General features: G+C 39.4%; 1 protein-coding gene and 1 long non-coding RNA gene across 5 annotated transcripts in view; one reads left to right on the top strand and one right to left on the bottom strand.

The window, feature by feature from the left end:
• The window catches only part of PRPSAP1 (phosphoribosyl pyrophosphate synthetase associated protein 1), a 27,250-nt gene extending 24,862 nt beyond the window's left edge, over window positions 1-2,388 (bottom strand). Inside the window, exons 1-2 of one of the 4 annotated variants that reach the window (XM_025166065.2) lie at window positions 2,312-2,388; window positions 813-924 (exon numbers count right to left, since the gene is read on the bottom strand). In XM_025166065.2, coding sequence (XP_025021833.1) covers window positions 813-895 — 83 coding nt within the window. In that variant the 5' untranslated portion in view covers window positions 896-924; window positions 2,312-2,388. Of the gene's footprint in view, window positions 1-812; window positions 2,125-2,264 lie in introns of those variants that run through there. The other 3 variants (XM_025166064.2, XM_007427229.4, XM_007427228.4) reach the window with 3 other exon arrangements.
• LOC148216602 (uncharacterized) lies at window positions 1,408-15,898 on the top strand. Its single transcript, XR_015794675.1, has 3 exons — window positions 1,408-1,508; window positions 2,320-2,570; window positions 15,551-15,898. It is a non-coding gene; the product is annotated as an uncharacterized LOC148216602 (long non-coding RNA).
• Window positions 15,899-16,229: the final 331 nt, after the last annotated feature.

Raw genomic sequence — 16,229 nt, forward strand, 5'->3', positions numbered from 1 at the left:
AAGAGTATTCGATTAATAGCTTTCAAATTAACTATCATGTTGTCGACTAATGTTGAATTAGCAAAAACTGAGGCCTATAGAGTCTTATCAGTGAATCCCTAGTGAAAGATAATTGGGATTCAGCTTTGACTCTGCAAAGTTTCATGAGGAGCGGTGCAAATGTTTTGTGCTTCTAATCTTGTAAAGCCTCAGAGATACACTAAAAAGCAATGCCATCTCTTCTAGCTCCATAGCACCTCAATATTAAGATCAGCAATACTATTATGCCTCTTCATAAGCAGAATAGAGCAGGATTAATTTACAAGTACACATTTTGGTTGGCTGTCCAATCATCCATTGAACCATTGGGTGGGGGGTGCAGGGGGGAAACAATGATCTAAACGTAGTAAATTATACAAAGGAAAAAAGCAGTTAAACAATATATTCAAATTGCCCAGCTAGAATATAAAACACCACATTGATTATTAACATAAAGAAGTAAAGGGTTTTGTTTCTCAGCTGTATGAATGGAACTAAGAAATGCACACAGATCATTTATAATATCACAATATGAATGCTTATTGTCTATTATAGTCCAATCTAAAATATTTAAAATACCAGCTGTAATTTAACAATTGTTCTTTAAATAAAAATAAGATTTTTAAATGTTGAGTAATACACATTCTTGAATTATAGTGAAAAACTGTGATAAACCTATCTTCTCCAAGGCCATTCATGTCAGTTTACATTTTCTTACAGTAATTGCCAGGGTCTAAAAGGCATTAAGACAGAAACATGAGGGAACGCAATGCAAAAAGTTATAATACACTCACTCAGTGATCCTCTTAGCCAGTTCTGTGCAGGCTGCTGTGGAATTTGCTGAGAAGACCCGGTAGCCACTTCTGGCTGCATTCATTGCCAAAGAATCATGCAACCCCCTTCGAACTCGAGAGTGAGAAAACACAGATTTATAAGGTAACAGCAGTTTCCTTGGCATCCTCCTCTTTAGTTTTCGAAGTACTAGTATCACCCACACTGCACTGAGTTAGTGATGGTGATAAAAAATCTGATTAGGAAAGACTGCCCGCAATCTAATTATTATGGTAACCAGAAAAAGTTACATTCAAAGAAGCAGCAGAACTAAAAATTAGGCGAGAGAAAGCCCTTCAGCAAGATGATAACACTATGGAATCAAGGCTGGACGTTTGCCTCAAGGAGTCAGAAAGTCTTCAAAACAAGCAGCCGGATATATACCGAGTATCAACAATGTGCAGTATCAAAAGCAAAAGCAAAAATCAAAAGTGAGAGAGGAAAGGAAATTTTACAGTTACTGCAAACAAAAAATAAATTTGAGAGGACTGTTCCCCAGTAAGATTGCAGTGGAGTTGAAGCAATGAAGCAATGCAATTTGGTTACATACCAAACAGGGAAGACAGACACAGGAGGAGAGCCAATTTTCCCAGACAAAAGGGATAGTTCCGGAGAGGGGAGCGGGAGGCTCTGGCAGCCCCACAGAAAGTTAGTTACAGGTACGCAGGGAGGGCAGGACAGGATCTTCCCGGGAGAGAGCCTGAAAGGCAGAGAAAGAGGGAAGGGAGGAACACCCCCAATCGAGGAGAGATAGGGAAGCGAAAGGCGGCCGTCTTCCTGGGATTGGAGGGGGAACTGAGGAGTGAGCCTATGCGGCTGATTCAGAAGACCCAGAGACACGATTCTGGCTGAGGCAAAAGGAAAGGAGAACCCTTTCCCACCCCAAACAGAGGGAGCCAGAAGCCGTCTCCCAGGGGTTTAAAAGGCGGACCAAAGCCACGACAGGTTTTGGAGGGAAGCCGCGGGCGGGCGAGGAGAGAAGGCGCGGGGCGACACACACGCGGGACGGGCGAGGAGAGAGCAATGGGACGAGGCGCCCGGCGGAGGACAGGGAGGGCGAACAGAAGCCTCCCGAGAGGCAGAGGCGGCTCCGGAGCAAAAGTCACTGAGGCGGCCGCGTTAACACGTCGCCTCGCGGCTGCCGACCCCTCCCTCCCAGCGACTCTTTCGGGCCCGCTAGCGCTCAGCTCCCAACTCGGCGAGACTCAACTCCGCCAGCACACTCAGAGGAACAGAGACGCGGCGCTAGAGCGCCTCCTCCTGCTCTCGGCGGCCATTTTGTCTCAGCTCTTCGAAAGATCGCTGCCTTCGCCCGTAAAACGCAGACATATTGAGTGAGGGCAGAGGAGAAACGGTCCAAAGCTACTTAGCTACCATTTTCTCCTTAGCTCACGGGCGGATTTCGGTCGACTGACCTGTAAAAGTTAAAACGCTAGGCTGCTCAGCGGGCGATTTCATTCACCTTTTTAGGACCGTGGAGGCTTCTTTTCCAGCAATAAAGATGGCTGCCTGTATCGGCGGGCCAAGCAACGGTTACAGGGGAATCTCCTCGGAGAGGAACCTAATGGTCGTTGCAACGGAAGTGGGCGGAGTTAGAACTTCGTGCTTGAGGTGCGTCGCAGTAGAGGAAAATGCCTGGTTACTGCAACTTTAATTTAGAGGAGTAATGCGTCGGACCAAAGTGTCTGGAAGGCGATTTGTTAGCAACCTGAACCGCGCATGTATGTATGATAGATATGTGTGTATGCACGTGAGAGATCTGTATAGCAGTCCGCCCATATTGGGATCTTCCAGTTAAGTTGGACTACAACTCCCATATTACTAATCTGCACGGAGAGTGGCTTATTGGTGTGGGGTTCTGGGGCTGTCGTCCCAAGGTATATGGAGTCCTGGCGAATGTAATATGTGGGGGCGGCGTTGGCAAGGGAATGGAAGGGCTTATTCCTATAACAACGAAGCTGTCGGTTTCTCTTCGTTAGGCGAGCTCGACTGCGCATGCGCTGCCATTGCTTGCGGTCGCGGGGAGGCTAATTGCTTGGCACCCAAGAAAGAGCACGTGAGCTGTCAACAGCATCGTTCTGGACGCTATTTAACCATAATCGTAATTTAGGGAGAAATTACTAAAGATTTTGAGGGCTTGATGTGTCTTGTTTAAACTCACAGATCTCCAAAATTGCAGTTACAAGGGCTGCCGGATCTTGGCTGCAAAGATGCGGACTACCGGTGGTTAGCAGTAAGAATTTTTTCTGTATCACTTTGCTGCCATCTTGTGGTTATCTGGATCTTGCAGTCCTGATCTAATGGTCCTAAATAAGGGTTAATAGGCAGCGTATTCGTGCACCCTGAGCTTTTCAGTCTGTTGTAACGAGTTGAAACCATGTTAATGAGTGGCAGAAAAAATAGGGAAATTTATTTCAGAGGTGATTATTCTTAAATAAAAGGATATGTTCCTGTAGATGCAATATTCCATTTAATTATGTATGTTATGCTGCTTTCCAAATAATAGTTGATGGAATTCATACCATGAATTATTCTAGATAGTTAACTTTGTTAACTATATAATTTATTCTATTTTTTAGCCATTTTAAATCAAAATATGATAAAATACATTTAACTACATTAAAATGCACCAGTGATGCTGTAAATAAAACACAATCTTTGCCTAATACAACAGGATTATTATGAATAGGGAAATAGTTCTGATGAAGACTCTGTATATAATTCTAAGCTCTTTGAAGGAAATACTGTACATATTGAAAGTAAATAATTAAAAATGCAAAGCATCATCATTAATAGCTGTAAACACATTAATATAGCTTTAAGAGAAAGTTTATTAATATGATTTACTATGTGACATTATATGCTTAAAAGTTAATAATACTTAAGATCCAGTCATAAACAAACAAATCCAGTGTTTAGAAAGTAAGGATACTGGAAGCTGATTGAAAAGTAAAATGTATTTTATTTTATTTTTGATCCTCCCCAAATTAGATACTGTACACAGATATTTCACCAAATGAGAACAGTTTTTTACTTTGTAACAGGGAGAGGGACAGAGGCCTTTCAAATAGGATATTTATTCTCTTATTCCCAAATAAAATACATTTGAAAAGCAAATGCTAGTATGTCAAATTTCAGTATATATTACCTCTTTGTGGAAAACGAAGTTCTATTTCCCTTTCATAGCCAGCTTACTAACTGCGTACAGTGTGTCCTGAAGTCTTTCCAGCACTTGTGAAGTAAACTTTAATGTTTTAATTTCATCTTCCCAGACATGTTAGAATTAAAGGCAATGAATGGATTGCCGAGGATACATTCTCATCATCTGACCTATTAGGACAGTTAGATAACAAAGGCTTTGTCCAATCAATGTGCGGTGTCAGATAAAATGAGCAGCCAAGTCAAATGTGTAACTGACTCAGTCTCCCCAGCTGGGCAAGAACAAAGGCAAACTTGAATTGGGGGAGTGAGCATAATTTCTAAATAAAGTTTTATTTATGAACTGAATTTAAACTGAGAGTCAGTTAGTTTAAACTAGTGATTGGGTACTGGTGGAATGGATTTTCATCGTTCACACAGTTTCTTCTCATATCCCAAAATTACTTTGGAGAATTAGGAGACCCTCTGGAGTGCAAGTGGGAGAATACGGGTATGGCAGGGAGGTGGGAAAACCCTAATACTCAAGAGACCCCTTTAGGGGAACTTAGTTCTTGGAGCAGTGAAAACCTCAGAGGTAAGCTTTCAAGCAGGATACCTGTGTAGATGCTATTGCATGCCGTACAGTCTTCCAAATCGTCGTGTTGGTAGCACCACTGTAAGAAACACAGCCGCCTCTCCCAATATCTGGCCAGCATCACTAAAGCTTCATTGAGGAAGGCTTTTACAGCTCTCAACTTTCAGACCATGCCTTTTACATACCTTGAAGGGAGATTTTGTAAACTTCCAATGGAACAGCGCCTCTGTCTTTGTGATGCTGGCGAAATGGAGAACATTATTCATTATATCCTGTACTGTCCTATCTGCAGTGACATTAGGGAAAATATTGATGATAAACTGAAGAGGTTGGATTGCCAAATGACTGAATTATTTTCTTGCAGAAATAATTCCAACTGTTAGCTATCAGGTTACTACTCTTGCCGTGCTTTTTTTTAAACTGAGGAATTTTAGGCTCTCAATTACGGCATTGGTTCCATCTTAATTTACTTGCCCTTTTTGTTATTGTTTTCTCATTACTGATTCCATTCCTTTTTTATGCTGCATTAATGTATGACCCAACACAGCAATAAACTTATTGATTGATGGTGTATAAGAGATATTGATCTTGGAAGCTACCCTGTGGTGAGACCCAGTTATTGTTATGCAATAAAACCCTTAACCAATTGTCCTACTTTCTGATTATTTAACTGCTGGAATTAATGTTCATTTATTATTCCATAAACTGAAGAAAATTATTCCATGGACGTGTATGTAATGCAGTGCATAATTGCCTTTCATTTGCATTTTGCATAATTTGAGAAGCAATAGCCTGCAATGTAGCAGCTTCAGCAAGGTTTGATGTTCTTCCTCAGATCGTTTAAATTTTATAAGGAAAATAAAATTTACATAGACTCTATGAAAATAAATTTGAGTTGTTTTAAATGTTTTTAAACTCAACAAATACAAAGTCAAAAAATAAGGAAATACAAAAGAGGCATTAAACATTCAGGCATTATTTATTTTGGGTAAATCAGAAAAATCGGAGAACGTGAGAAAATCTTGAATAAGGAACAAAATGTTTCTTCGAATTATAGGGAGTATACTCTCCTCATAGAGAACTCCTATATTGTAAATAAATATAAGTAGATCTCTTTTACTTCATTTAACTTACAGAAGTTAAGAATGTACTTCTCTAAGTAACATTTTGACATTCTTACAAGAATGCCAAGATGTTTATGTAAGTCAATGCATACTTCATTATTCTTCTGGCCTCATGAAAGCACACAACAAAATAAACAATAAAGCCATGTATTAGAATAGGAGAGCTATGAAACTCTATTGATTGGGAACAAACGGAGTATTTGAATGTTGTGTGCTTTCCCTTAAACAATTCTAGTTCTTACAATAGAGAGTCTAAGACAGAAAGTTCTCCTTCAATAAACTATAGAATTATTGCTAAGAGAAGGATAATTACCAGTGATTACAATTGAATGTTGGAACAAAGTTGTCAAACTGACCTAAATTGACTGTTTACAAATCAAAAATACTGTAAAAAAATCGAATGATTATAATTCATAATAGACATCACAACAATGAATATTGATAGTGTCAGCCTAGAAACCAGAAGACTTGTGAGTTCCAGGCCTCCCTTAGGCATGAAAGCTGACTGGGTGGCTTTGGGCCAGTCACTCTCCCTCAGCTCAGCCCACCTCAGAGGGTTGTTGTGGGGAAAATAGTAGGCAGGAGTATTAGATATATTTGCCACCTTGAATTATATATATAAAAAGGTAGGATAAAAATGTAATAACAGTAGTAATAATTTTAAAAATAGATAAGACACTTTTACAAAAAATCAAAAGGTTGGAATATGCTAGTATATAGATGTCCTGATTCAGCCCAGACAGACCACCTGCCTGATTATTTATCGATTTAAAACATTTAGGCCACCTATTATCCCAAGGGTCTTGCAGCAGGTGATAAGGTAACACAATAAAGCCAAGTAAAATAAGTAATAAACTATTTTAAATCATACCTTTTAAAATACACAGTAATAAATGACCCTGTCAGAGGGGCACTTTAAAGACAAAATGCATTGTTTCTAAGTCCCAGGCAGAAGAAGGAAAACCCACCTGGTACTGAAAGGCAGGTAATATTGGCAGCAGCCAGGCCTCCAGGGAAAGGGTGTTGTACAGCTGAACTCCCACAACAGAGGAAGCACTCACCTGCCGTTTCCCACCCCCCCACCCACAAATTATGTGCCTCTCCCAGCCATAGGAGACTGAGGAGAGCCCCTCTCTGCTGCTACAGAGCTTAATATACTCAGTGGTCCCTTGAAGTCCAAGGGGTAATGTTACAGGACCTGGTGCAATTCTTTTAGGGCTGGTGTTACTTGGTCTCTTAAAGCTGTTCCAGATAACAGTCTTACTGCTGTATTCTTCACTACCTGCAGTTTCCATCTTCAAAGGCAGACCCACAGAGAGTGCATTGCAATAACCTAAAGAGCATGTACTAAAGCAGCCTGGAGGTTGCAGCTGCCCAGTGGGATATAGGTGGCTGAATGCACCCAATGACACCTAGGCCTTGAGTGACAGAAATGAAGCTAGAACTGCAGCCCCAGGTACATTCCCAGACAGACCCAGACATGCAAGCTGCCCATTCACAGTTTCTCCATTTTGCTGATAGTTAACTTCTGTTTATTAGTCTTCATCTAACACTTGCACTGCCTCACTTGTGTCTGCTGAAATGGAGAATCAGTTCCAGTTCCAACTGAGGGATTTTATAATTACAGAATTCAGACTGGGTTTTCAGTGCAGAATTCCAGAACTTCTGTACTTGCATTGTGTTGTGGATCTTATTTAGAAAAGACATCACTATTCATCCTTTTCCCCATAATCCGGGGGAGGGGGGTGTCCTTCAAGTATTCCTTCATGCATATACATTGCCTGATCTAAAATATTGATATATTTCCTCATATTGTATCCATTCAACTATGACATGACCATCTCATGATTCTGAACTTGTTGATCTATTTAGAAAAAAAGCAGCAAAAGCCAATAGGGTAAGTTTGCTCAGATTTGCCAACTGCCTTTGTTCTTATGCAGCCGGGTGTCCTGTGTTATTTGTGGCTTTAGGACAACAAGCAGCGATAACCCTTGTGTCTAGGGAATTTATGGGCTCTCAGTTTGTAAGCTCACAGCAGTTGCTTTCATCTCCAGATCCTTCAGCATTGTTGCTTGTTTTGAACAGAGAGGTTTCTGTGCCTGTGTGCTACAATAGTGGTAAATGCCCTCATTAAAATACCTAGAAATCCATGTTCTATTCTTATAGAACAGACCTTTCTCTTCCTGCCACTGTGGAGGGTTTTACTTGTCTAAAATGCTGACATTAATTAAACTTGTCGTGGATTCAGTCTGAAGGAGGAGAATAACATTGAGGAGGAGAACCATGCTTATTGCAAGGATCATTGGGTGCCTGCTTTACAAGAAAGAGGGCCCTGCACAATGGAAAAGCAAAGATTTTTATACACGTTAAGAGCTATAAGGTGGGAAATCCTAGGAATCTGATTGGCCGGCCAATTTGGGGAAGCTAGGCAGGTCCTTGTCAGTGTACCTGGGGTGAGTTCTATTGTTAGGCAAAATGGGCAACAGAACTGGGAAGCCCATTGCTAAGGAGATGGAATGTTGAGGTCAGCTGATAGAGGATGGACCATTGGGGTTTCTCTAGGTTGCAATTTCCTTGTAAGGGCTGCCCTTGGGCCATGCTGCGAGCTGGTGAGGAGGCACCTATTCTTTGGTTTAGATGGGCTTGCAGGGGGCTTTGTCTGGGGGCAGGGAGGGTCAATTTGGGTCTGATAGATTAGGAAAAGATATGAACTGGGTTTGACCCTGGTCATATTCAAAAGGGCGGGGGGGGGGAGATGCAGTCTCCATTTTGTTTGTTACGTTTATTTTTTCCACTATAAAAGTAACTGCACTGTTTGATCTTTAGATGAAAAAAGGCTCAGGGTAAGAAAGTAATTTTTAGAAATTCAAATAAGAATACAAAGGCCTTGTGTCAATTTTTGACAATTGTCTTCTTCCAGATGTGCATAACTTTATATCCTCTTGAAGAATACAGCAGTCTTTTTTCTTGTGGTATACAGTAACTGAGTTTATTTTTATTGTATTATTTTGATTTATATAGCTGCTTATGTCAGATACATGACTGAGCAGCTTATAACAATTAAAAAACTACAAAAAGAATAAAATACAATCAAAACATATAAAAAGCATATAAAATCATATGTATAAAAAACAATCAGCACTTAACACAACTACTCTATAGGTTCTACCGCACATACAGATCCCCAAGCCTGGTGGTACAGCCACATCTTTAAGGCCTTAGGAAAGGCCAGTTGGGGCTGATCTGATCCCAGGGGGTTGGGGGATGATATCCCTTTTTTTTTTGGTAATAACTTTATGAATTTTTAAAACAAGAAAGATAAAAACTAACAAGAACTAATATTTAAGATAAAGAAAATAAATAGAGAACAAAGCCAAAAGTACAGAAAGAAAAGAAAGAAAAAAGAAATATATAGAAATTACTTCCAATTTTTTTTTACAACAGTTATAGGTATAAATTTAAATTGAACTCTTACTCTATGGTTACAACATAACTTTCATTTTTTCTGTCATCTACTATTTTTTCTAATCAAACCATATATCATAATTTCATTTTTTTCTGTTTCACACAAAAAGTCCAAAAGGGGTTTCCAGTCAGCATTGAACTTAATCAGTGTGTTTTCTCTAATCAGAGCTGTCAATTTAGCCATCTCAGCCATCTCCATCATCTTCATGATCCACTCCTCTTCCATTATGGATAATGTCAAATCTTTCCACCATTGTGCATATAAAAGTCTTGCTGCTGTTATCATATATGAAAACAAAGTTCCATGAGTTTTTTCCAACTTTTGGGGGGATGACATTCCACAGGGCAGGTACCACAACAGAAAACTCTCTCTTCCTGAGCCCCACCAGATGACATTCTCTAGTGGACAAGACCCAACGCATGCCTCTCCTGCTGGATCTAATGGGACAGGTAGATGTAATCAGGGAGAGGTGGTCCCTCAGATATGGTTGGTACACCATAGCCATCTTTGTTCTAATTTCTGAATGCTTAGGTAACTTGCATGTTTAAATATCTTTTGCATAGGTGCAGTAGTTATCTCCAAATGACTAAATGAACATAGACTTGATAAGACTGAGTAAAAAATTGGATGATAGATCCAATCAGAGGAAGTAACCGTTCCTGAAATAGAGACCCATTAACGACCTCTTCAAGCTCTCATTGGGGGAATTGAATGAGGCAACAAGTCCTGGGTCAGATAATTCTTATAGGTACACATATGCCACATTGTGATCAGTTCAACAGTGAATACTACAAACAGTGCATTGTATTCTGATGGCACAGTAAACCATAATTTCTCATGTTGGGGTTTAGTACATTGTCTCGTCTCTTCTCTAGCACTACCACACGGAAAAGCTTTGGGATTTGTTTTTGCTCCTTTGTTTATTAGCCATAGTTTATAATTACTTTAAGCCCAACAAACTGGCTATTCTAAATTGTTGTTTATTTGAAATAAGCCAACTTGAACTATTAGTTAAGAGGAACCCTATTCAGGCTTTGGATGAAATACTGAATTGTGACTAATTAAAATTGAAATTGAAAACTGAGTCTCCTCAAAACCACTAGTGAAAGTCCCCAAACCAATTTAAGTCCATTTCCATCCTGATCTCTGGGGCTTATTTAAGAAGGACATTCCTTTTCATCTTTTTTTCCATGATCTGGAGTGTGTGTGGGGGGTGTCCTTCGCATTCCTGCATGCACGCGCATTGCCTAATCTTAGAGCTTCATGTATTTCCTTCATCATGCATCTATTCAACCATGACATGGCCATTTCAGGACTCTGAACATGTTTGATCTGTTTGGGAAAAAAGAAGCAGCAAAAGCCAATAGAATAAGCTTGCTCAGATTTGCTGACTGCTTTGTTCTTGTGTAGCTGGGTATCCTGTGTTGTTTGTAACATTGCTGCATTCACAGAGCAACTGAAATGGGAGACTCCTGCACCAAAGAAAACAAGAAGGTTCATACAGGTTAATCAGATCATACAGCTTCACAAAAGTGAAAATGGCACAAGTTGTCCATTTTCAGTGTGCGTCTTTTTACAGTGTGCTGATATTGATAACTGGTAACATGCCAACTGGCACTGGTAATATGGCAGTATCCACATTGATTAAATCACAGTGAATCCTGATGGAACTACACAGTTGCATCAGGGTTTCTTTTTGAAGGGAAAAAAAGTACGTTAAAATAACAGCAAATTGTCTATGTGCCCATGCAGAAGTAACATTCAGAAGTTCTCCAAGAACAGAGGAAATCAGATGTCCATAGGTCTCACATACTATATTATGCACCAGTTTGATTAACTGATGTTCATTGGCTGGGTTCACACAACATGTTAAGCCAAAAAAACCCAAAAACCCCAAGACCCTGTATTTTGGCTTAGCTGGATGCATGCATTCAGCCTGGGTAATTATTCCACTTACACCCTTCACTATTTGTCTTCCTTTGCTCCCATATTGAGTTCATAGTCCAGTCATATTGCTCCTCCTTTGGTATAATTGCAAAAGTAGTGCTTTTCATCTCTTCTTAGCAAAATTCTGATTCATGAATCTGAACTATTTGGACCTTCTCTGGTTTTCTTTACCAGGACTCTTACCTCCAGCTAGAAGATGCCCTTGTCACTGTGACATATGACATTCTTCCTTAAATCTTTCCACTGGCTTCTATTCTGGGATGCAGAAGAAATCCTTCTTTATTCTTGATTGTTTGTTTGGAGCATTTTTACATAACACTAAAATACAGTGACAGAAGTCTTGATCTTCAAAGCCCTCCATTGCATTGCCCCATTCCTTTTTCTGCTACCATTATATTTTTTGCTATCATTATACTAGCTATCTAAAAGCTCCACAAGCAATTCTGCTATTAGTCCCTTTGTTGCTTAAGCCTTAGAACTCCTCACAAAATACTTGCAGATCTTTATACTCCATGCTGTCTTCAAATACCTCTTCAAAACTTATCTTTTAATATAATTTTTAATACTGTGTTTTAGTTCCCATATCAAGAACTAGACTTAGGTCTATTTAAGAATAAGGCTATGTAAGGGAAAATAAGCACATAGATGTCATTTATGGAAAGCTCTCCTTACAGCAAGGATATTTGCTAGTTCGCATTCCTCCTACACTCAGGGAAAATTGCTCAAGAAGATTAAGGGAAGGAGGAGGAAAGAGATGCACACCAACCTTCTCTGACTCACTGCATAAACTTACTCCAGGATTGTTCTGAATTTTGTTTCAGCTGAAACCTAAAAGAACCCAAATGTTCTAGGCACCCCTGTCTGTCTGTCTGTCTGTCTGTCTGTCTGTCTGTCTGTCTATCTATCTATCTATCTATCTATCTATCTATCTATCTATCTATCTATCTACACTGCCTGTCCATAGATGGGAAGATTTTTTTAAAAAAAAGTCAAGATGGCATCCACAACTTCATGATTAAACCCCAGCCCTTTTTTAAGGTGAATGGCACATCCAATGTACATTAAAAGATGTGGGGCTTACACTCTACAATCAGAGCCCCCATACTAACTTTTTTGACATACAGAGAGAGAGAGAGGCCTTTGCTTCCAAGTTTTATTTCTTTTTAACTGGCTGATCCCAAATGATGCTTGGGGTTTGAAACAAAACATACTTCCCATTTCATGTACTTCCCATTTCATGTACATTCATTACTAGAATTAAAGAAGCAACTGGAGTTACGGACAAGAGGATGAAGAACAAGGAACTACTGTATTACTGTATAAAAACGTGATATAATGAAAATTGTACAGGAAGAGTGCAAAACAGAGAGGATGTTTTGCTACATCAGAAAATAAACAGAGTAGTGTTCAGGCAGAACACCCTGTGGTATGTTTTCCATCTCAGGCAATGGAGAAAACAGCCCTTCTTCTCATCTCACGTTCAGAATTTGACTGAACTAACAACTGAATCTTGCTTCAGCACTGGCACATAGCTCTGCCAAATCTTGGTTCATCCACAACTACTACCCAAGGCTATTTCCCCTCCCTCTGACGGAAAGTAGAGCCAGCTGCATTAGAATAATAAAGGAAGCATCTGTTCAGCAAGGTACTGTAATTTTTGTATTTCTCAAGCATGTCTATGAGAGATGACAGGATCTCCTTGTTCAGTTGAAGGGCATAGCATGTAGGTCTAGCAAATCAAGAGCTGTATGGGCAAAATTACCAAGATTGGCCATCTTGATTCAGTAACTTCTGAAGAAGGTGCATACTTGGGCTAGTCAACACTGTGTTAACATACAGCATTATGAAAACTTTACATCAGAGAAATCCAGACTCCATATTAGGGCAATGTTAATTTAAGGGCAAATGAAATGTCACCAAATACTTTAGAAGATGCTGAGTTCTCTGGATGTTAAGCTAAACTGATGGGGTAAAAGCCCCCAAATCTGTAATTTACAACAGGTTGGAGATAGAATGCAGAAAGTCCCAGGTAGATTTATTAGTTAGGTCTGACTATGTGGAAAACAGATTTCAAGGTACCCCAAAGACAGTCTGTTAGGATAAAAACCCGACAGGCGGTTTTCCCTCAGTTTTATTGTAAATCTAAAATCTGTCTCCAGTACTAAATTGAACACACAAATCCCTTGTGAGGTAGACAGGAGTATATCCCAAGGGAATTTCATCAGAGTAGATAATTCCATGGATTTATGGACAGGGTCAAGGAACAGGCAGGCGTGTGCAGATAGCATCTTGGTGGTAGTAGTAAGCTGTCATGACCCTCTTACATTCTTAGCTTTTAATCAGAAAGAGAGTGGGAAGTAGGAGGCAGCTAACAGATTTTAGAAATAGTACAAAAGGAAACTTTCTTTGGAAATGCTTAGGCAAAGCTATTGTTTCTTGAAGGAGATGGTAAGTCTTAACCCTAGAGCATTACTCACTGCAGAGTAATCTATAAATCACGATGTTCTTTGAGGAACATTGGAGTTATTGAGAATTGCTTCATACAGTGTATCATACAGACTGAGTATGATTACTCAGTACGATTTGACACTGAGTGTTTAGTATTTCTTTAATTTATGTACTGTTCTGTAATAAATCTCAAGTTATTAATTAGGCAAGGAGAACAAGCAGATTTTTCTGGTACTCCTACCAGTTTAGCTTTAGGACTTCATGATCTAGGAATGCTTAATCACAGCAACAATAAATTTGGCCAAATTAGAAAAAGGGTAAAGGATTTTTTATTTATTTATAGTAATATTAAGAGTGTTTAAAATCTTACTTTCATTTTTTAAGATAAATATATATCTGCTTGGAAATGCTTAATTTTAAAATATTTTTATTTCTTTGCTTTCTAAAATCATCTATTCACCAAATGATTATGGGCATCTTCAAGAGGATTAAAAATACCAGCATGGAAAGAAACCCCCCCCCCCCCAACAACAATTGGTGAAAGATTTGCTGCAATTTCACCTTAAACATTTGATTACTTCACTTTTGCTTTAATCTTAATCTCAAACATTCTACATTTATTCCTTGATCCTGATCTGGTAAATTTCTAACCCTCAAAGTAAAAGCCTACAGGAAACCCTGAATGGAACTAAAACTACCTATCTACTCTGGGCGCCATGTTAAAAAACTCAAAAATGGATATGATAAAAGATGAAGACAAAGATCTACTGGATGAAGAAGATGCAAAGAACAGATGGTACAAATATATTGTAGAAATGTACAAAAATGGGTACACATTTCTCTTGGCAGGCCATCTGGACTATAGATTGCTTCTTTGGACCCTCTTTGGACCTTCTCAAAGTAGTATCAGAGTATTTCTGATCAGCAGTGCTACCTGCTTCCTCCCTTTAGGACAGAGGCATGAATCCTGCCCTTTACAGAATCTGTAGAATCTTCTTCTTCAGTCTCTGAAGTTTATAACAGTTGTCCCTCATCCAGAGCTCAGAAACATGAACAAGGAGGCCATGGAAATTATTCTGAAGCTCCAGAGAATAAGGGCACTTTCTGACAGGCTCAGGCCTTCATGTAATTGATCCTCCATTTCTCCATCCTTTCTACCTAGATTGCTTCTGTCTTCTGGGAGGCTCCTAGGTACCACTGTCCTTCTGCAAAGGCTTCCTATGTCCAATTAATGAATTCCTTATCTTCCTTGGGAAGCTGGAGGATGGACAGTTTTGTCTGCAGCTCCTTCATCTTCTCAGCCAGCACTTGCAGCATGTGCAATTCTTGTTGTCCTGAAGGAGGAAAACAACATGGTACTTCTTCTGCAGGTCACAAAATAGTTCCTTCCATCTCCATGTTCCTCTGATGAACAATAAGCAAACAAAACGTGCCTCTATTGTCCTCCACCATCAAACTCCTGTTTGCTCTCTCAGTAAGCCTATTTTCTGGGAACTAGCTTCATTATATGTCCCCTGAAGCTGCCTCAGCTAGGTCAGCAGGAAGCACTGGCCTATCTGGTAGTGACCTGTTTCTTCATGTGCCTTCATATGTCCACTAAATATGTGGAGGAATGGCAGGACCCCAGCTAATTGGCTACATCCCCAACAATGGTATGTCCAACTTCCAGTTGGTCATGTGTGACCAAAACTTCTGTAGCATTGTGTCTTTCTATTACAGTTGTGTGGACTATATGAGACTGGCCATCCTTGGCAGTTGGGAGCTCAAATCACATGGAAAAGCTTTATGCATCTAAATGAGTGTTGGGGTTCATATATTTAACCAAGCCCTAATACTATGGTTTGTTTGGTTTGGGCATTAGTGCACTGCATGTTGTATGAACCTAGCCATTATTAACCATGATTTAAGGCTTGTTCCCAAAAAGCAATATCTTAGCATGAGATGTAAATTCAATTTATGTCTGTATGTTTGTTTGTTTTTCAGATGGCCTGGTCAGATGTCCAAGGGCAGAACTGATCATTACGGCAACATTGGCTAGTGTCCTGTATGCACTGATGTATGCATGAGGATGCTGCATGTGTTGACTACTGTATATATCCCATACGTTAATAAAAAGTAGCATCTTCAAGTCAAGCTTGATTCGTGATGACTTCATTGAAAGGTCCATGTAATTTTCTTGCCAATAATATGGAATGAAAGTGGCTTCCCATTGGCTCCTTCAGGATGATTTTTGATTTCTCAGTCTAACCTATAGCCCTGATATCTTGGTAGATTCCCATTCAAGTATTAAAGCAGGATCAGCAAAGATTGGTTAGATTCTGCCACCTGGGTGGGCATAAATTTAACATTCCATATTTTTTTTATTACACTAGAGACATCTTTCTGTTGTCTTTAGAAATAAAGCTACAAGTGTTTGCTCACCTTCATTTCAAGATTTATGCTGATTTTGCAGCCTAACAATATAAATAAAATTTAGGAGTGTCATAGGAATGTTTTATCATCAATATTGCATTACTTAAATCTTATTTTTAGCTCATACGGAGTTATTTCATTATTATTGTAGTTCTCATTGTCAAATTTAAATAAATCTACCCTCACCCCCCAAAAAACCCTCACCCTACTTTGATGTGCATTTTAACTGCAGTAACGAAATACAGTGGCT

Source organism: Python bivittatus, unplaced genomic scaffold (genome assembly GCF_059951505.1).
Source record: "Python bivittatus isolate LINGU-HERP-01145 unplaced genomic scaffold, Pbiv_v1 ctg000080_np1212, whole genome shotgun sequence".
Lineage (NCBI taxonomy): Eukaryota > Metazoa > Chordata > Lepidosauria > Squamata > Pythonidae > Python > Python bivittatus.